Raw genomic sequence first — 16,247 nt, 5'->3', positions numbered from 1 at the left:
AAACATTGTCTCACATCTTATTATGCTGCCCTGATGTCGATCCGTAGAATCTATTTAAGGCCCATTCTTCTCCAACTGGGCACACGTACGGTAAAAGATGCAGTCCTCCAACTATACTTGTTGGACACGGTGAAGCACATGGCAAACTTTGCCAAATGTATCTACCAAGCGCGACTAGCCTTAACCGACAGGCCATCCATGGCATAACCTGACTTTTAACTTGTGGAAGTTCCAATACAGTATACGCTTCCCACACTCATGCTGTTTTACTCGATTTAAAATGTTTTTACACTGATTGTTTTTTTCTTTCTTTTCTTTTGTTTTGTTTTTAATATTGAATGTCCTCTTGTTGTATTGATTTTTGTTAATCACTCAATAAAATATTACCACACCACACCAAACATCAAATGGCGTGTGGAAGTCAAGAGCAAAATATATTAGTAGAAGAACTCTGAGGTAATTTGATAGACTGTGAGTGACATAATTTGGAGATCTAGAAAGAGCTTGAGACTGGCCTCTCAACCCCCCTGCCACTAGCAAGTTCCTCCCATCGAAGACATAGTCACCTAACTTGAAGTTTTCATCATAACTGCAAGAAAATTTAACATGGAAGTAAGCCAACCCCATGATTCCTCAGGTTCCTGATCTCACTGAGAAGATGATTGATTTCTAACTTCTTTCTCACCTAGACCTATGAAGAGGAATCTGGAGAAGAAATGCAGAGCTACAGAATTTTCAAGATTACTTCAACCAGTACAATTTCCTTAGTTCTACTGCTTCAGCTGCTTCAGAAAAACAAAGCAAGAAATGGACATTATCATCCTGGTTCATGTGGCACAATGGGTCAATTTCCTGAATTTTTGCCACAAGAAAAAGACTTCCATGCAATTATTCTAGAAGAAATAATCTTTTCAATAGCCATAAAGATATATTGCTGATTTGCCTTCATTTGTACTGCTGTATTCGACCTCTTGGAAAACATCTCAAAGGGCTATCTCTACAGACACAGAATAAGATCTCTGATCAGCGATCTTGGATTTGCCAGTGCTTTCACGTTTTAAAAGCATCTGGAATTGGCAAAGCCAACATCAGAGATCAGCATGAGGCAGTACAGAGGTGGCTAGACAGATGGAAGAGAGGTGGATGAGGTAAAAAGACTGGTGAAAGGAGGCACTAAGAAGTGCAGGAAAGTACTGTAGGAGAACATTGAAGGCATCGCCAAGCCCACCATCTGATGCCTAGTGTGCCATGGAAGAGTCAAGCACATCTCTGGGTTCATCTGCTGGGAGACCCACAGTGTGCTCATGGTCTTCCTCGAGGCAGGGGAGGTCAGAGACAACACCAACAACGTAGAGAGTAGGAGAGAGCACATGCCTTACTTGGAGAGAGGGTCAGAGGAGAGAGATGGGTGGAGGAGATGTGTGGAGGGATGGAACGAACATGCGCGCACTCTGAGTGCACACAGAGTAAAGGGGGAAGCATGGCAGCTAAATAAGAAATGAAACATGAAAAACATAGGGGCCTATTAGCAAGAAATAGCAAAATGTATCGCTAAACGTGGTTAGCGACTTTTTTTTATCGCTGGCTATTGCTGGATATTTTAGCGGAGAAAACATGCTATTAGCAAAATTTTTCTCCCTTGTGCTAAAATATCCAGCGATAGCGGCAAAATGCGAGAATATCGCTGGAAATCCAGCGATATTCTCGCATTAACACCAATGGGGTCTTAATCTGATAATCCACCCCCCATTGACTATACAGGTAAGTCAACTTTTTAGCAGGCGTTAGTGTATTGCGATAATCGGGCTTAGCGCAATTTTTTTTATCGCTTTGCCTGCCTTGCTTTGCATGTCACTAGCGATAAATATCGCTGACATGCAAAGCGGGCCCCAAACCTGTAGCTATCGCCTAAAAGCTGTTGCTAACCGCTGTAAACGACAGCTTGCTAATAGGGCGATAAAAAATATCGCCCCTTTAGCGGGAAAAAGTCCTGTTAAAGTGGCAATATTGCCCTTGCTAATATGCCCCATAATTCCATAATGTCATCGATGGAACATTACAACTTGGGCAAAATAAAGCGGGAGGTAAATAATAAATATTTTAACAGCAGGGAAACAAGAATATAGAGTAAAGCCATCCAGTAAAGAGCAGGGAACAGTGATACACAAGGAAACCATCCAGTTATGAGCAAGGGGGTGACTGAAAGTCCACTCCATATAGTATTGTATGGAAAGATTTCTGTGATGATCACAAAAAGATTTCTCTTTACTGTAGAAGCTATTGTTCATTTAACAATGCTCCTAGGTGACATGGTAACCGACTTGTCATATCTCCTCTGAATTCTATGGCTTTGCTTATTTTCTTGTTATCTGAAGCTTCAACAGACCGTTTCCGTCACTGCCAGGGGCTGGGAGGGATAACGGTGGATTTGCACAGATAGGCAGGTGTCCACACTGAGAGTCCTAACCTTACAAAATCCTCCTCTGTCCCCAGTTCTTGTGGGACATCATGTGCATTGAAAGTACAGTTGTGTGCCTCAGGATACCTTTACATTTGTGAAATTGTGACGATTCAACTGACTTTAGCGATGCAAAAGGGGATGATGGATGGAGCGCTTGAGCAAATCAAACACCCATCCCCAGTCAACTGATCTGGGTTTAATCCACCACCATTCTTTAGCCCACTCAGCCACCCCATTTCAGACATGGCTATATGCAAATCAGTCTGACCCTGTGCCTCATGGGAACAGTACAGCCCGAACTGCCAAACCATGTCTTCCATGGACCGGAAACAAGCATCCAGGGACCGGTTTCGGATTCATAATCCTCATCAGCCAGGCTATCTTGAATCCAGTGGCCAAGTGAGCAAGGGACTCACGTCTGAGCATACCCTGCCACACTTAGGGGGAACAAAGCGATACAAAAGGGGATGATGGACGGAGCGTTTGAGCAAATCAAACACTCACCCCCAGTCAACTGATCTGGGTTTAATCCATCACCATTCTTTAGCTCACTCGGCCACCCCAGTTCAGACATGGCTATATGCAAATCAGTCTGACCCTGTGCCTCATGGGAACAGTCCAGCCCGAACTGCCAAGCCATGTCTTCCCTGGACCGGAAACAAGCATCCTGGGACCGGTTTCGGATTCATAATCCTCATCAGCCAGGCTATCTTGAATCCAGTGGCCAAGTGAGCAAGGGACTCACGTCTGAGCATACCCTGCCACACTTAGGGCGAACAAAGCGATACAAAAGGGGATGATGGATGGAGCGCTTGAGCAATTCAAACACCCACCCCCAGTCAACTGATCTGGGTTTAATCCACCACCATTCTTTAGCCCACTCAGCCACCCCATTTCAGACATGGCTATGTGCAAATCAGTCTGACCCTGTGCCTCATGGGAACAGTACAGCCCGAACTGCCAAACCATGTCTTCCATGGACCGGAAACAAGCATCCTGGGACCGGTTTCGGATTCATAAACCATCGCCCTAAGTGTGGTAGGGTATGCTCAGACATGAGTCCCTTGCTCACTTGGCCACTGGATTCAAGATAGCCTGGCTGATGAGGATTATGAATCCGAAACCGGTCCCAGGATGCTTGTTTCCGGTCCAGGGAAGACATGGCTTGGCAGTTCGGGCTGGACTGTTCCCATGAGGCACAGGGTCAGACTGATTTGCATATAGCCATGTCTGAACTGGGGTGGCCGAGTGAGCTAAAGAATGGTGATGGATTAAACCCAGATCAGTTGACTGGGGGTGAGTGTTTCATTTGCTCAAACGCTCCGTCCATCATCCCCTTTTGTATCGCTTTGTTCGCCCTAAGTGTGGCAGGGTATGCTCAGACGTGAGTCCCTTGCTCACTTGGCCACTGGATTCAAGATAGCCTGGCTGATGAGGATTATGAATCCGAAACCGGTCCCAGGATGCTTGTTTCCGGTCCAGGGAAGACATGGCTTGGCAGTTCGGGCTGGACTGTTCCCATGAGGCACAGGGTCAGACTGATTTGCATATAGCCATGTCTGAACTGGGGTGGCCGAGTGAGCTAAAGAATGGTGATGGATTAAACGCAGATCAGTTGACTGGGGGTGAGTGTTTGATTTGCTCAAACGCTCCGTCCATCATCCCCTTTTGTATCGCTTTGTTCGCCCTAAGTGTGGCAGGGTATGCTCAGACGTGAGTCCCTTGCTCACTTGGCCACTGGATTCAAGATAGCCTGGCTGATGAGGATTATGAATCCGAAACCGGTCCCAGGATGCTTGTTTCCGGTCCAGGGAAGACATGGCTTGGCAGTTCGGGCTGGACTGTTCCCATGAGGCACAGGGTCAGACTGATTTGCATATAGCCATGTCTGAACTGGGGTGGCCGAGTGAGCTAAAGAATGGTGATGGATTAAACCCAGATCAGTTGACTGGGCGTGAGTGTTTGATTTGCTCAAACGCTCCGTCCATCATCCCCTTTTGTATCGCTTTGTTCGCCCTAAGTGTGGCAGGGTATGCTCAGACGTGAGTCCCTTGCTGACTTGGCCACTGGATTCAAGATAGCCTGGCTGATGAGGATTATGAATCCGAAACCGGTCCCAGGATGCTTGTTTCCGGTCCAGGGAAGACATGGCTTGGCAGTTCGGGCTGGACTGTTCCCATGAGGCACAGGGTCAGACTGATTTGCATATAGCCATGTCTGAACTGGGGTGGCCGAGTGAGCTAAAGAATGGTGATGGATTAAACCCAGATCAGTTGACTGGGGGTGAGTGTTTGATTTGCTCAAACGCTCCATCCATCATCCCCTTTTGTATCGCTTTGTTCGCCCTAAGTGTGGCAGGGTATGCTCAGACGTGAGTCCCTTGCTCACTTGGCCACTGGATTCAAGATAGCCTGGCTGATGAGGATTATGAATCCGAAACCGGTCCCAGGATGCTTGTTTCCGGTCCAGGGAAGACATGGCTTGGCAGTTCGGGCTGGACTGTTCCCATGAGGCTCAGGGTCAGACTGATTTGCATATAGCCATGTCTGAACTGGGGTGGCCGAGTGAGCTAAAGAATGGGATGGATTAAACCCAGATCAGTTGACTGGGGGTGAGTGTTTGATTTGCTCAAACGCTCCGTCCATCATCCCCTTTTGTATAGCTTTGTTCGCCCTAAGTGTGGCAGGGTATGCTCAGACGTGAGTCCCTTGCTCACTTGGCCACTGGATTCAAGATAGCCTGGCTGATGAGGATTATGAATCCGAAACCGGTCCCAGGATGCTTGTTTCCGGTCCAGGGAAGGCATGGCTTGGCAGTTCGGGCTGGACTGTTCCCATGAGGCACAGGGTCAGACTGATTTGCATATAGCCATGTCTGAACTGGGGTGGCCGAGTGAGCTAAAGAATGGTGATGGATTAAACCCAGATCAGTTGACTGGGGGTGAGTGTTTGATTTGCTCAAACGCTCCGTCCATCATCCCCTTTTGTATTGCTTTGTTCGCCCTAAGTGTGGCAGGGTATGCTCAGACGTGAGTCCCTTGCTCACTTGGCCACTGGATTCAAGATAGCCTGCCTGATGAGGATTATGAATCCGAAACCGGTCCCAGGATGCTTGTTTCCGGTCCAGGGAAGACATGGCTTGGCAGTTCGGGCTGGACTGTTCCCATGAGGCACAGTGTCAGACTGATTTGCATATAGCCATGTCTGAACTGGGGTGGCCGAGTGAGCTAAAGAATGGTGATGGATTAAACCCATATCAGTTGACTGGGGGTGAGTGTTTGATTTGCTCAAACGCTCCGTCCATCATCCCCTTTTGTATCACTTTGTTCGCCCTAAGTCTGGCAGGGTATGCTCAGACGTGAGTCCCTTGCTCACTTGGCCACTGGATTCAAGATAGCCTGGCTGATGAGGATTATGAATCCGAAACCGGTCCCAGGATGCTTGTTTCCGGTCCAGGGAAGACATGGCTTGGCAGTTCGGGCTGGACTGTTCCCATGAGGCACAGGGTCAGACTGATTTGCATATAGCCATGTCTGAACTGGGGTGGCCGAGTGAGCTAAAGAATGGTGATGGATTAAACCCAGATCAGTTGACTGGGGGTGAGTGTTTGATTTGCTCAAACGCTCCGTCCATCATCCCCTTTTGTATCGCTTTGTTCGCCCTAAGTGTGGCAGGGTATGCTCAGACGTGAGTCCCTTGCTCACTTGGCCACTGGATTCAAGATAGCCTGGCTGATGAGGATTATGAATCCGAAACCGGTCCCAGGATGCTTGTTTCCGGTCCAGGGAAGGCATGACTTGGCAGTTCGGGCTGGACTGTTCCCATGAGGCACAGGGTCAGACTGATTTGCATATAGCCATGTCTGAACTGGGGTGGCCGAGTGAGCTAAAGAATGGTGATGGATTAAACCCAGATCAGTGGACTGGGGGTGAGTGTTTGATTTGCTCAAACGCTCCGTCCATCATCCCCTTTTGTATCGCTTTGTTCGCCCTAAGTGTGGCAGGGTATGCTCAGACGTGAGTCCCTTGCTGACTTGGCCACTGGATTCAAGATAGCCTGGCTGATGAGGATTATGAATCCGAAACCGGTCCCAGGATGCTTGTTTCCGGTCCAGGGAAGACATGGCTTGGCAGTTCGGGCTGGACTGTTCCCATGAGGCACAGGGTCAGACTGATTTGCATATAGCCATGTCTGAACTGGGGTGGCCGAGTGAGCTAAAGAATGGTGATGGATTAAACCCAGATCAGTTGACTGGGCGTGAGTGTTTGATTTGCTCAAACGCTCCGTCCATCATCCCCTTTTGTATCGCTTTGTTCGCCCTAAGTGTGGCAGGGTATGCTCAGACGTGAGTCCCTTGCTCACTTGGCCACTGGATTCAAGATAGCCTGGCTGAAGAGGATTATGAATCCGAAACCGGTCCCAGGATGCTTGTTTCCGGTCCAGGGAAGACATGGCTTGGCAGTTCGGGCTGGACTGTTCCCATGAGGCACAGGGTCAGACTGATTTGCATATAGCCATGTCTGAACTGGGGTGGCCGAGTGAGCTAAAGAATGGTGATGGATTAAACCCAGATCAGTTGACTGGGGGTGAGTGTTTGATTTGCTCAAACGCTCCGTCCATCATCCCCTTTTGTATCGCTTTGTTCGCCCTAAGTGTGGCAGGGTATGCTCAGACGTGAGTCCCTTGCTCACTTGGCCACTGGATTCAAGATAGCCTGGCTGATGAGGATTTTGAATCCGAAACCGGTCCCAGGATGCTTGTTTCCGGTCCAGGGAAGACATTTTTATTTATTTTTTATTTTATTTATTTTAAAAGTTTTATATAGCACGAACAAGATCTTTGCAGATAACAGAGCGCTTTACAAAGGCAGGTGGAAGGGTAGGGGAACAGGGGGCATAGAAGGGAGGTAGATCATCAAGTTCATGTACATAGCAACAATATTACATATAGTACAGGTATGAGGTAGCGTGGCCTAGTTGGGACTTAGGTCATCAAAACAATGTAAATAATACAGAAATAGAGAAAAATACAGATATGAGGGAGCAGGAATCTAAGCACTTTAGTCTAATACAAGTCAAAACACCCGTGCATAGGAATATATAGGCTATATAATAATATAATACTGGCAATACTGATCGACGCATTGAAAATCAAACGTAATTGTTCAAGTGTATTTAGTCATAAGGATATTTTTGACTTCTTTCTTAAAAAGAAGGGAGGAGGAGAGGAGCCTGGTTTCAGGAGGAAGTGCGTTCCAGATCCTAGGCGCCATTCCTGAGAAGGAGCGTTTGTAAGTTTTTTCCTTCCGGAATCTTCTCGGTTTCAGCAGAAGATTGTTTGTACTTCTGGTAGTTCTGGACCCGCCGGAAATTGTCAACTTATGAGTGAGGTAGCTGGGTGATTTCAGGTGTATAGCCTTGTGTGTCATGCAGGCAATTTTCAGCTGAATTCTGGCTTCAAGAGGCAGCCAGTTCAAGGATTTAAAGTCAGGGGAGATATGCGAATGTTTTTTTTATCCAGTGATGAGTCTTGCCGCCGCGTTTAGTGACGCTCTGAGGGGTGCAGTTGTAGTTAGGGGGAGGCCGCAGAGGGCCACGCTGCCGTAGTCTATGCGAGGGATGACTAGTGCTTGTACTGCGGTTTGGAAGTCTTTTGCTGGGAGGAAGGGTTTAAGTTTCCTCAAGGTATTTATTTGGAAGTTCGCCCCCTTAGTTGCCTTGCCGATATGCTGCTGTATGTTGAGGTTGGTGTCAAGTGTTATGCCTAAGGATTTTGCTGAGTCCACGATGGTTGGTTGGACATTGAGTGCTGTTAGGTGCTTAAGCCATGTTTGTGCGGAAGATATTTTCGTGGGAGGTGCGATTAGGAGGAACTCAGTCTTCATAGCATTGAGTTTGAGGTGGTTATCGGCCATCCAAGATTGGGTGTTTCTGATCGTAGAATTCAGACTCAGGATGTCTTTGGGGGATTGTAACTTGAGATATAATTGAGTGTCATCGGCGTACATGTGAAAGTGAACATTGGATGCTTGTAGCAGGGTGGTGAGAGGTTCCATAACAAGGTTGAACAAAGTAGGGGATAGGCAGGATCCTTGAGGGACACCTAACGATACCGGTACTGGGGATGACAACAAGTTTTTGCTCTTGAATTTTTGAGACCGGTTGTGTAGAAAGGAGGTGAACCAACGCAGCAAAAGTCCCAGAGAAGCCCATTCTTGTCTTTAGGAGTTTGAGTAAGTTCTCATGTTTCACTGTGTCGAATGCTGAAGAGAGATCAAGAAGGATGAGGAGGCAGGTATTATTTTGATCTAAGATTTGGGTGGCGTCATCAATTATGTGAGTCATAGCTGTTTCAGTGCTGTGCCCTGCTCGGAAGCCTGATTGATGTGGGTTGAGGAGATCACACTGTTCTATGTGCTTTGTCATTTGTAGTTGGACGCATTTTTCTAAAAGTTTGTCGAGAGTGGGAATGTTGGTAATCGGACGGTAATTGCTTAGATCAGTGGGGTCGGCTGTTGGTTTCTTCAGTAAAGGTGTAACTTGTCCAACTTTGAGGGAGTCAGGGATAGTTCCTTGTTGTAGTGAGCTATTGATAATTTTAGTGAAGAGTGGGGGTGGAGCAAAGGGATGAAGTCTTTTACGGCGTTAGCAGGAAGAGGGTCAGTGAGGTGATTGGATGGTTTTAGGGTGCTGAGTATTCTGTCAATTTCTTCTTCAGAGTAGGTGTCAAAGGATGACCATGTCGCATTGTTTTTTAGTTTATTGGGTGTTATGCAGTTGGGTATTGAGTAAAGGCTTGCGTCATTGAGGAGGTCGCTCCTTATATTGTCAGTTTTTTTGTTAAAGAAAGCCGAGAAATCTTCGCAGGAAGGAGTAGTGCTCATAATGTCGACAGCTGGGGGTTGTTCCTTAGATTGAGATCGGATTAGCTCGAACAATTTACTTGGACGGTTTTTTGCTTGGTCTAGCTGGAGTCTGAAGAACTCTGACTTTGAGCGTTTTATTTTCCTGAAGTATGCATTTCTCTTTTTCCTCAGAGTTTTAAGATGCAATGTCGAGGGAACTGATCTCCAGGTGCGCTCTGCCGTTCGCATAGCCCGTCTCTCTTCATTGAGACTCCCGTTGTACCAAGGGTTGGATATCTTAGTGGATACTCTTTTCAGTTGCATTGGAGCGGCCTCATTGATTATTGAGGCCATGGAGTTGAGATAGTGGTCAGTTAGGTACTGAACGTCAGTAACGTCGGTAGGGGGGAGTAGGAGATTACAGCTGTTAGGGGGAGAAGAGTTATGAATGCTTGGCTTGGCAGTTCGGGCTGGACTGTTCCCATGAGGCACAGGGTCAGACTGATTTGCATATAGCCATGTCTGAACTGGGGTGGCCGAGTGAGCTAAAGAGTGGTGATGAATTAAACCCAGATCAGTTGACTGGGCGTGAGTGTTTGATTTGCTCAAACGCTCCGTCCATCATCCCCTTTTGTATCACTTTGTTCGCCCTAAGTGTGGCAGGGTATGCTCAGACGTGAGTCCCTTGCTCACTTGGCCACTGGATTCAAGATAGCCTGGCTGATGAGGATTATGAATCCGAAACCGGTCCCAGGATGCTTGTTTCCGGTCCAGGGAAGACATGGCTTGGCAGTTCGGGCTGGACTGTTCCCATGAGGCACAGGGTCAGACTGATTTGCATATAGCCATGTCTGAACTGGGGTGGCCGAGTGAGCTAAAGAATGGTGATGGATTAAACCCAGATCAGTTGACTGGGGGTGAGTGTTTGATTTGCTCAAACGCTCCGTCCATCATCCCCTTTTGTATCGCTTTGTTCGCCCTAAGTGTGGCAGGGTATGCTCAGACGTGAGTCCCTTGCTCACTTGGCCACTGGATTCAAGATAGCCTGGCTGATGAGGATTATGAATCCGAAACCGGTCCCAGGATGCTTGTTTCCGGTCCAGGGAAGACATGGCTTGGCAGTTCGGGCTGGACTGTTCCCATGAGGCACAGGGTCAGACTGATTTGCATATAGCCATGTCTGAACTGGGGTGGCCGAGTGAGCTAAAGAATGGTGATGGATTAAACCCAGATCAGTTGACTGGGGGTGAGTGTTTGATTTGCTCAAACGCTCCGTCCATCATCCCCTTTTGTATCGCTTTGTTCCCCCTAAGTGTGGCAGGGTATGCTCAGACGTGAGTCCCTTGCTCACTTGGCCACTGGATTCAAGATAGCCTGGCTGATGAGGATTATGAATCCGAAACCGGTCCCAGGATGCTTGTTTTCGGTCCAGGGAAGACATGGCTTGGCAGTTCAGGCTGGACTGTTACCATGAGGCACAGGGTCAGACTGATTTGCATATAGCCATCTCTGAACTGGGGTGGCCGAGTGAGCTAAAGAATGGTGATGGATTAAACCCAGATCAGTTGACTGGGGGTGAGTGTTTGATTTGCTCAAACGCTCCGTCCATCATCCCCTTTTGTATCGCTTCAACTGACTTTACCATTGCTGTTTCCAAATTTGCTTGTAATTAAAAAGCCTTAATAGTAGATTTGTTTTCAATGTGTATATTTGTGCGTGTGTATAGCTTTAATAATAATAATATATTTTGTTTTCAATTTATATATATATGTGCGTGTGTGTGTGTGTTCATGTGTGCACGTTTATAAAAAGTAATATATTTCCTCACATGGTACTCTCCTTATAATATATCATGAAATGGAAATCTTGCTCTTAAGTTCAATGAGCTTGTCCTTTTGGTCCATGATACATGTCTGAATCTATAGATCTACAAATTAACCTCATAAGACTCTTGGACTAGCCACTCTGATCTGGGTTCACACCATAGCTTTTGATTTAATGCAATGCAGTGTTGGACTGAACATTCAGGTGCCAATGGGCTGGAAGCTAGAGGGATGTTTTTAGGAATGCATGTGCTACCATGACCCATCCCGGAAAATATCTTAGAAATGATGAGTATTATCACCTGTGACAGAGTTTTAAAACTGTTCCTGGCAGAGGATTCTGTATGAGTGTATTACTATTGTTGCCTCACAGTATGAACTAAGTACACACACATTTGCTGTGCAAACAAGTTTTTTTCAATATGGCACAGTGTTCCCTTTTTAGGCATATACTTTGTTTATTTAGAGAAATGTTGCTCTTGGGTACTCAAGCACACTCCTAGGTATTGCATTATTTTATAACCTACTCTTCAGAATTCCCTGTAATTCCTATTGCTATAGCCAATATATTTGACAAGTATTATGGTATTATGCACTTTTTGGGTGATTTGTTCAAAACAGAAAAACAAGCTGAATAACAGCCTCTAAATCCATGTAGAGGGAAAGACGTGTTCACTGATCTCTCTGGCAAAGTGAAGTGTGGGTCTGATATGACATTTGCTTAACAAGGCTTGTTTCAGTTTCTAATCCAGCCCTGAGTATAATACACAGTACTCAAGTGCATGGTTGATTCCATTTCTTTTCATGCGTAGACTGAGCACCAAATATATGGACTCATTTGGCCTTGTCATCTGTTTCGGTCTCTTCCTCTCGCTTCCTTTCCCAATCCCCCACCCTTACTTTCAGTCTTCCTCTCCACTCCCCTTGAGCATACATCCTGCCTCTGTTCCTTGTTTGCTTGCCAGTTTTAGCAGATGTGCAGCGTAAAGGATGATCTTCTTCCTATTAGTACGAGATACAGCATTGTGTAAGCCACATGACCCACCCTCGTTTTCTACATTATCTTAATGATAGGGTGGTTGGATTTAGAATAATCAACTTCAATATGTAAAAGCTTTACCTCTTGTTCACCTTTCTACTTTTTGTATAATAAGTAAAATTTCTTCATCAGGCTAAAATCATGTGTTCCTCAATCTGCAAATGCATCGGCTGTAAAAATTACGAAGAAAGCCCAGATCGAAAATCACTTATGAATATGCCACACTACACAGACGCTGGAAGGTATGAACAAGATATTAACATTTATCTTATTTTAGCATGTATGTTTCCAAATGCTTCAGGTCAAACGAAATGTTTGAATAAAGTTAATCCCTTACTTTGAATTTCCTTTAAATCCTCATTTTGACAGTTCTTTTTTGCATAATTAAATTGTGTCTTGAAGTTAAGTCTTTCGATGCAGAGTAGTGTATAGAATAATGTACAGAACTACACGTAACAGAGACCTAGTGCGAAATTTCTATACATAAAAAAGAGCGCAGATTATGCTCAGTAATTTTGCGAATGGCAAATAATCTTGCAAACCAACCTATGTACTAATAGATCGGTTCACAAATTTCCTAATCGTGGTGCATTACCTACCACATCAACATTCATGAAATAGGTTGTAAATTGCAACTCGCTACGATTGAATGCTATCACGGGAATGGTGGCCTGTAGGGGGTTGGCAGAGATTTCAAAACACTGTAAAATCCCATGCCCGTTATCAAATTTTTAATAAAGTCAGCTTTTAAAAAAAAAAATGCATTTTGTTTTCCTTAAAGGAAATAGGTTTGCATTAAAAAAGAAATGCTAGTTTGTTGTTTTGTCTGAGAGTTGACAATACTCCCCATCAAATCATTTGTGAATGAGTTAACACCTCCTATGGGGTGTAGGTACAATTTTAATGTTTTGCCACCAGCTTTTGGGCACAAGACATTGAGTACATCCCTTAACAAAATTATTTTGGATTGGATACCCTGAACACATCCATTTGAAATAGCGATTTGTTGTGGGTTTTTAAACCCATTTTGAGATTCAGCAACCTGGTATAGATTCGAGTAATGGGTTTAGTCCATAGCAAGTAGCCATTTTGTGAATGGGAAAGGCTTTGCAACCACAAATTGGCTTTAAATATCAGAACCTAGGTTTCTTAAAGGTATTACTACCAGATAACTCCAGATCATCAAGGACATAGTGCTACAGCTCCAGGTTATTGTTTAACCGTGTACTGAACTTTGGGAGCTTTAGTTATAGTTCACTTACGTTGCAACTGTATAACTTTTGCAGCTGCAAGCAATAATTGTGAAGAAAAAGCTTGACATTAAGAATTGGGTCTTGGATTATCTGATATCCTTACTTGAATGTTTTCATAGAATTTAGAGAAAGTATTATCTCTAAATATACTGGTCCAATGTTGCTAGTGAGGAAAGATTATTGGTCCAAATTAGGTAAGACAAAAATTGGGTTTCTCAGCATTTGTAAGTGATGAAAATTGTCTTTCCCAAACAGAAACCAGAAGTCCAAAAGCGGACCTCTTGCAATTGAACAATTAGCAAGATGGTAAAATCCATACGAAAATCACTTAAGATTGAAATGCACTACAAAATCCCAGTGGTTACAACTTCTCAAATACACCTCTGAAAATCTTACTGAAAAACGTTTTCATACAATAGCCTATATGAACAAAGGCGCACAGGTGTAGATGGTTCTAATTAAAATTGGAAGTACAGGGGGGCGTGGCTAGCAGCCAAGAGAAATGGCCGCTGCTTAGAGGAGCTCCGGGGACAGGATTGCTTCCCCATTAATCCTGTGACATATCCGACGCTAAATCATACCCAGAGTCGCCACAAGCCAAGCGGAGACTGAGCGTCATCCACCGTCCTGATTCCGAAGCCCGGGAGTGCCCAGAATCGTGTGGGATGGACTACGCTGAAGGAGGCCTGCATAGGTCGCGGAAGCCGCGGCCTCCATTAGTGCCAATAGCCCAGAGGTGGGCCCGGACAACGGCGAGGAGGTGAGCTGAGGGGGGGCGGCTGCGGCGCACCGGAGGTGGAAGTTGTGTGCCGGCTGACACTCGCTACCCGCAGCAGTGCATGAGAACCCGTGGGGAGCTGCTGTGACGGTTCAACGGCAAATCATCCGGCGGGGGCAGGTGAAACGAGCGTCCGGCCCGACCTGCATCCGCCATTTTGGGATCGCGGACGGCGGAACTACCCGTGGCCCTGTGAAGCAGCGCGGAGTCAAGTGCCCAGCAGAGCAGCAATTTGGACACACTGCCACATCAACGTAGGTATTGGGGCTTTGGCGGACGTTCGGAGCGTGTGTTGCCAGAGACCACGGTGCCGGACAGACTTTGGGACTGCTGGAGCACAAGAGACACTCCTACAAGGCTGGTCTTGGACTAACCTGATCCCCCTTGCCCCTCCATAGTACAGGAGTGTTTGACTATACCTGAGCAGTAGAGTGCATAGTATACTGGGCGTTTGCGCACCACCTGCGAGAAGACGTAATTGTGCCTGCAGACCTTGGTGTTGGATTTACGGTCACCAGTGGCATGAGTAGTAGAGGTTCACGTGTGAACCAGCGGGGCAAGTTGGACCAATATGCCTACACGAAGGATTTCCCGCCGCTCTCGGGCAAGACAGATCAACCAAAGAAGGACGCAGTGGCGCAGGGGGGTCCCAAGGTAACGCTGGAAGATATTATGGTGGCCTTAAATAGCGTTCAGACGACGGTAGGCACAATATCATCGGACATTACCTTCCTGCGCGCTGACTTCCACAAAATGTCGTCCAGAATCACAGAGGTTGAGCAAGTGACTACATCCCTCTCAAAGGACTCTGCACTCCTAATCCAGAAGGTCAAGCACTTGGAGGAGGAAAACAAATGGATGGCGACGCAACTCGACGACCAGGAAGGACGCTCCCGCCGCAACAACGTCCGAATCACGGGGATACCGGAATCAGAAGGTGGCCCTGCAATGGATCTATATGTTGAGGACCTCATTAAATCACGCTTACAACCGAAAGGCCTCTCCGCCTTTTTCTCAGTGAAGCGGGCACACAGAGTGCCGGGTGGGCGTCCAAAACCTGGGGCGCCTTCGCGACCTGTGCTGGCCCGCATTTTCAACTTTAGGGATAGGGACGCCATATTACAGACGGCCCGGGTGGCACCACCAGTTAAGGTCCAGAATTCCATCGTATCCTTCTTTCCTTATTACACTGCAGCGGTTGCGGCAAGGAGCAGGAGCTTCCTGGAGGTAAAGAAGGCACTGAGAGATCGTGAGCTGCCGTACTCCATGTTGTTCCCAGCTAAGTTACGGGTTGTAGCAGACGGCAAGACATGGTTCTTTGAATCGCCGAAGGAAGCCCACGACTGGCTGGAGGGTTGAAGAGTGGCGGGAAAGGACGGCAAGACACCTAAAAGTAGACGACCTCGTGGTAGACCTGAAAGTCCGTAGCAAGATTAACGTACTCAAGACGACGACATCCACATGCAGGGGAGGCTGGGCGATGCAGTGGGCTGAAAAATGAACTCAGACACCTCATGGCGCTATAAGGACGATGTATTATAGCTGAAGCAGACTCTGGGGTGAGGGAAGCTGATATCCTCCCTGGACTTCCCGCTCCCGAAAGTGCAAATACTGTTCTCAGAGTGGGGTGATAAGCACTCTGCTCAGTTGGGGTGGCGGGCAGTTTTGGGTCCGCAGGGCAGGGAGGCAGAGAGGGGTTTAGGGAGGGTGGGAATGTTCTATGTTTTTTTCTGCAGGGATTTTCTTAAATATTCACACACGGACAGCAATGTTGTAACATGGTTCATGGAGCATGATTTTTGTTTTCTCCTACTTGATGGCGTCAGTGAGGGTGGAAAAGGTGGGTCGGTCAATGGAGAGTGTACTGCGGACTGAGCCTTTGAGGGACACTAATGCGCTGCGGCCTAGTCTCTCGCTTATAACATGGAATGTGAGAGGACTGTGAGACAAAATAAAGAGGGGGATAGTCTTGCAGAGTATCAAGAGGACGGGTGCAGCGGTGATATTGCTGCAAGAAACACACCTCACAGGTACAGTCACTAAAGCAATG

The 16,247-nt window shown here is 46.6% G+C and overlaps 1 protein-coding gene across 6 annotated transcripts in view; it reads left to right on the top strand.

The window, feature by feature from the left end:
- Positions 1-16,247, top strand: part of TESMIN (testis expressed metallothionein like protein) — a 1,592,961-nt gene that overhangs the window by 1,378,061 nt on the left and 198,653 nt on the right. For all 6 annotated transcript variants that reach the window (XM_078682880.1, XM_078682879.1, XM_078682876.1 and 3 more), the window contains one exon: positions 12,299-12,408. In XM_078682880.1, the coding sequence (XP_078539006.1) occupies positions 12,299-12,408 (110 nt within the window). The remainder of the gene's footprint in view (positions 1-12,298; positions 12,409-16,247) is intronic.

Source organism: Lissotriton helveticus, chromosome 3_1 (genome assembly GCF_964261635.1).
Source record: "Lissotriton helveticus chromosome 3_1, aLisHel1.1, whole genome shotgun sequence".
Classification (NCBI taxonomy): Eukaryota; Metazoa; Chordata; class Amphibia; order Caudata; family Salamandridae; genus Lissotriton; species Lissotriton helveticus.
The sequence above is the reverse complement of the archived record's forward strand: the minus strand, read 5'-3'. Positions and strand labels throughout refer to the sequence as shown.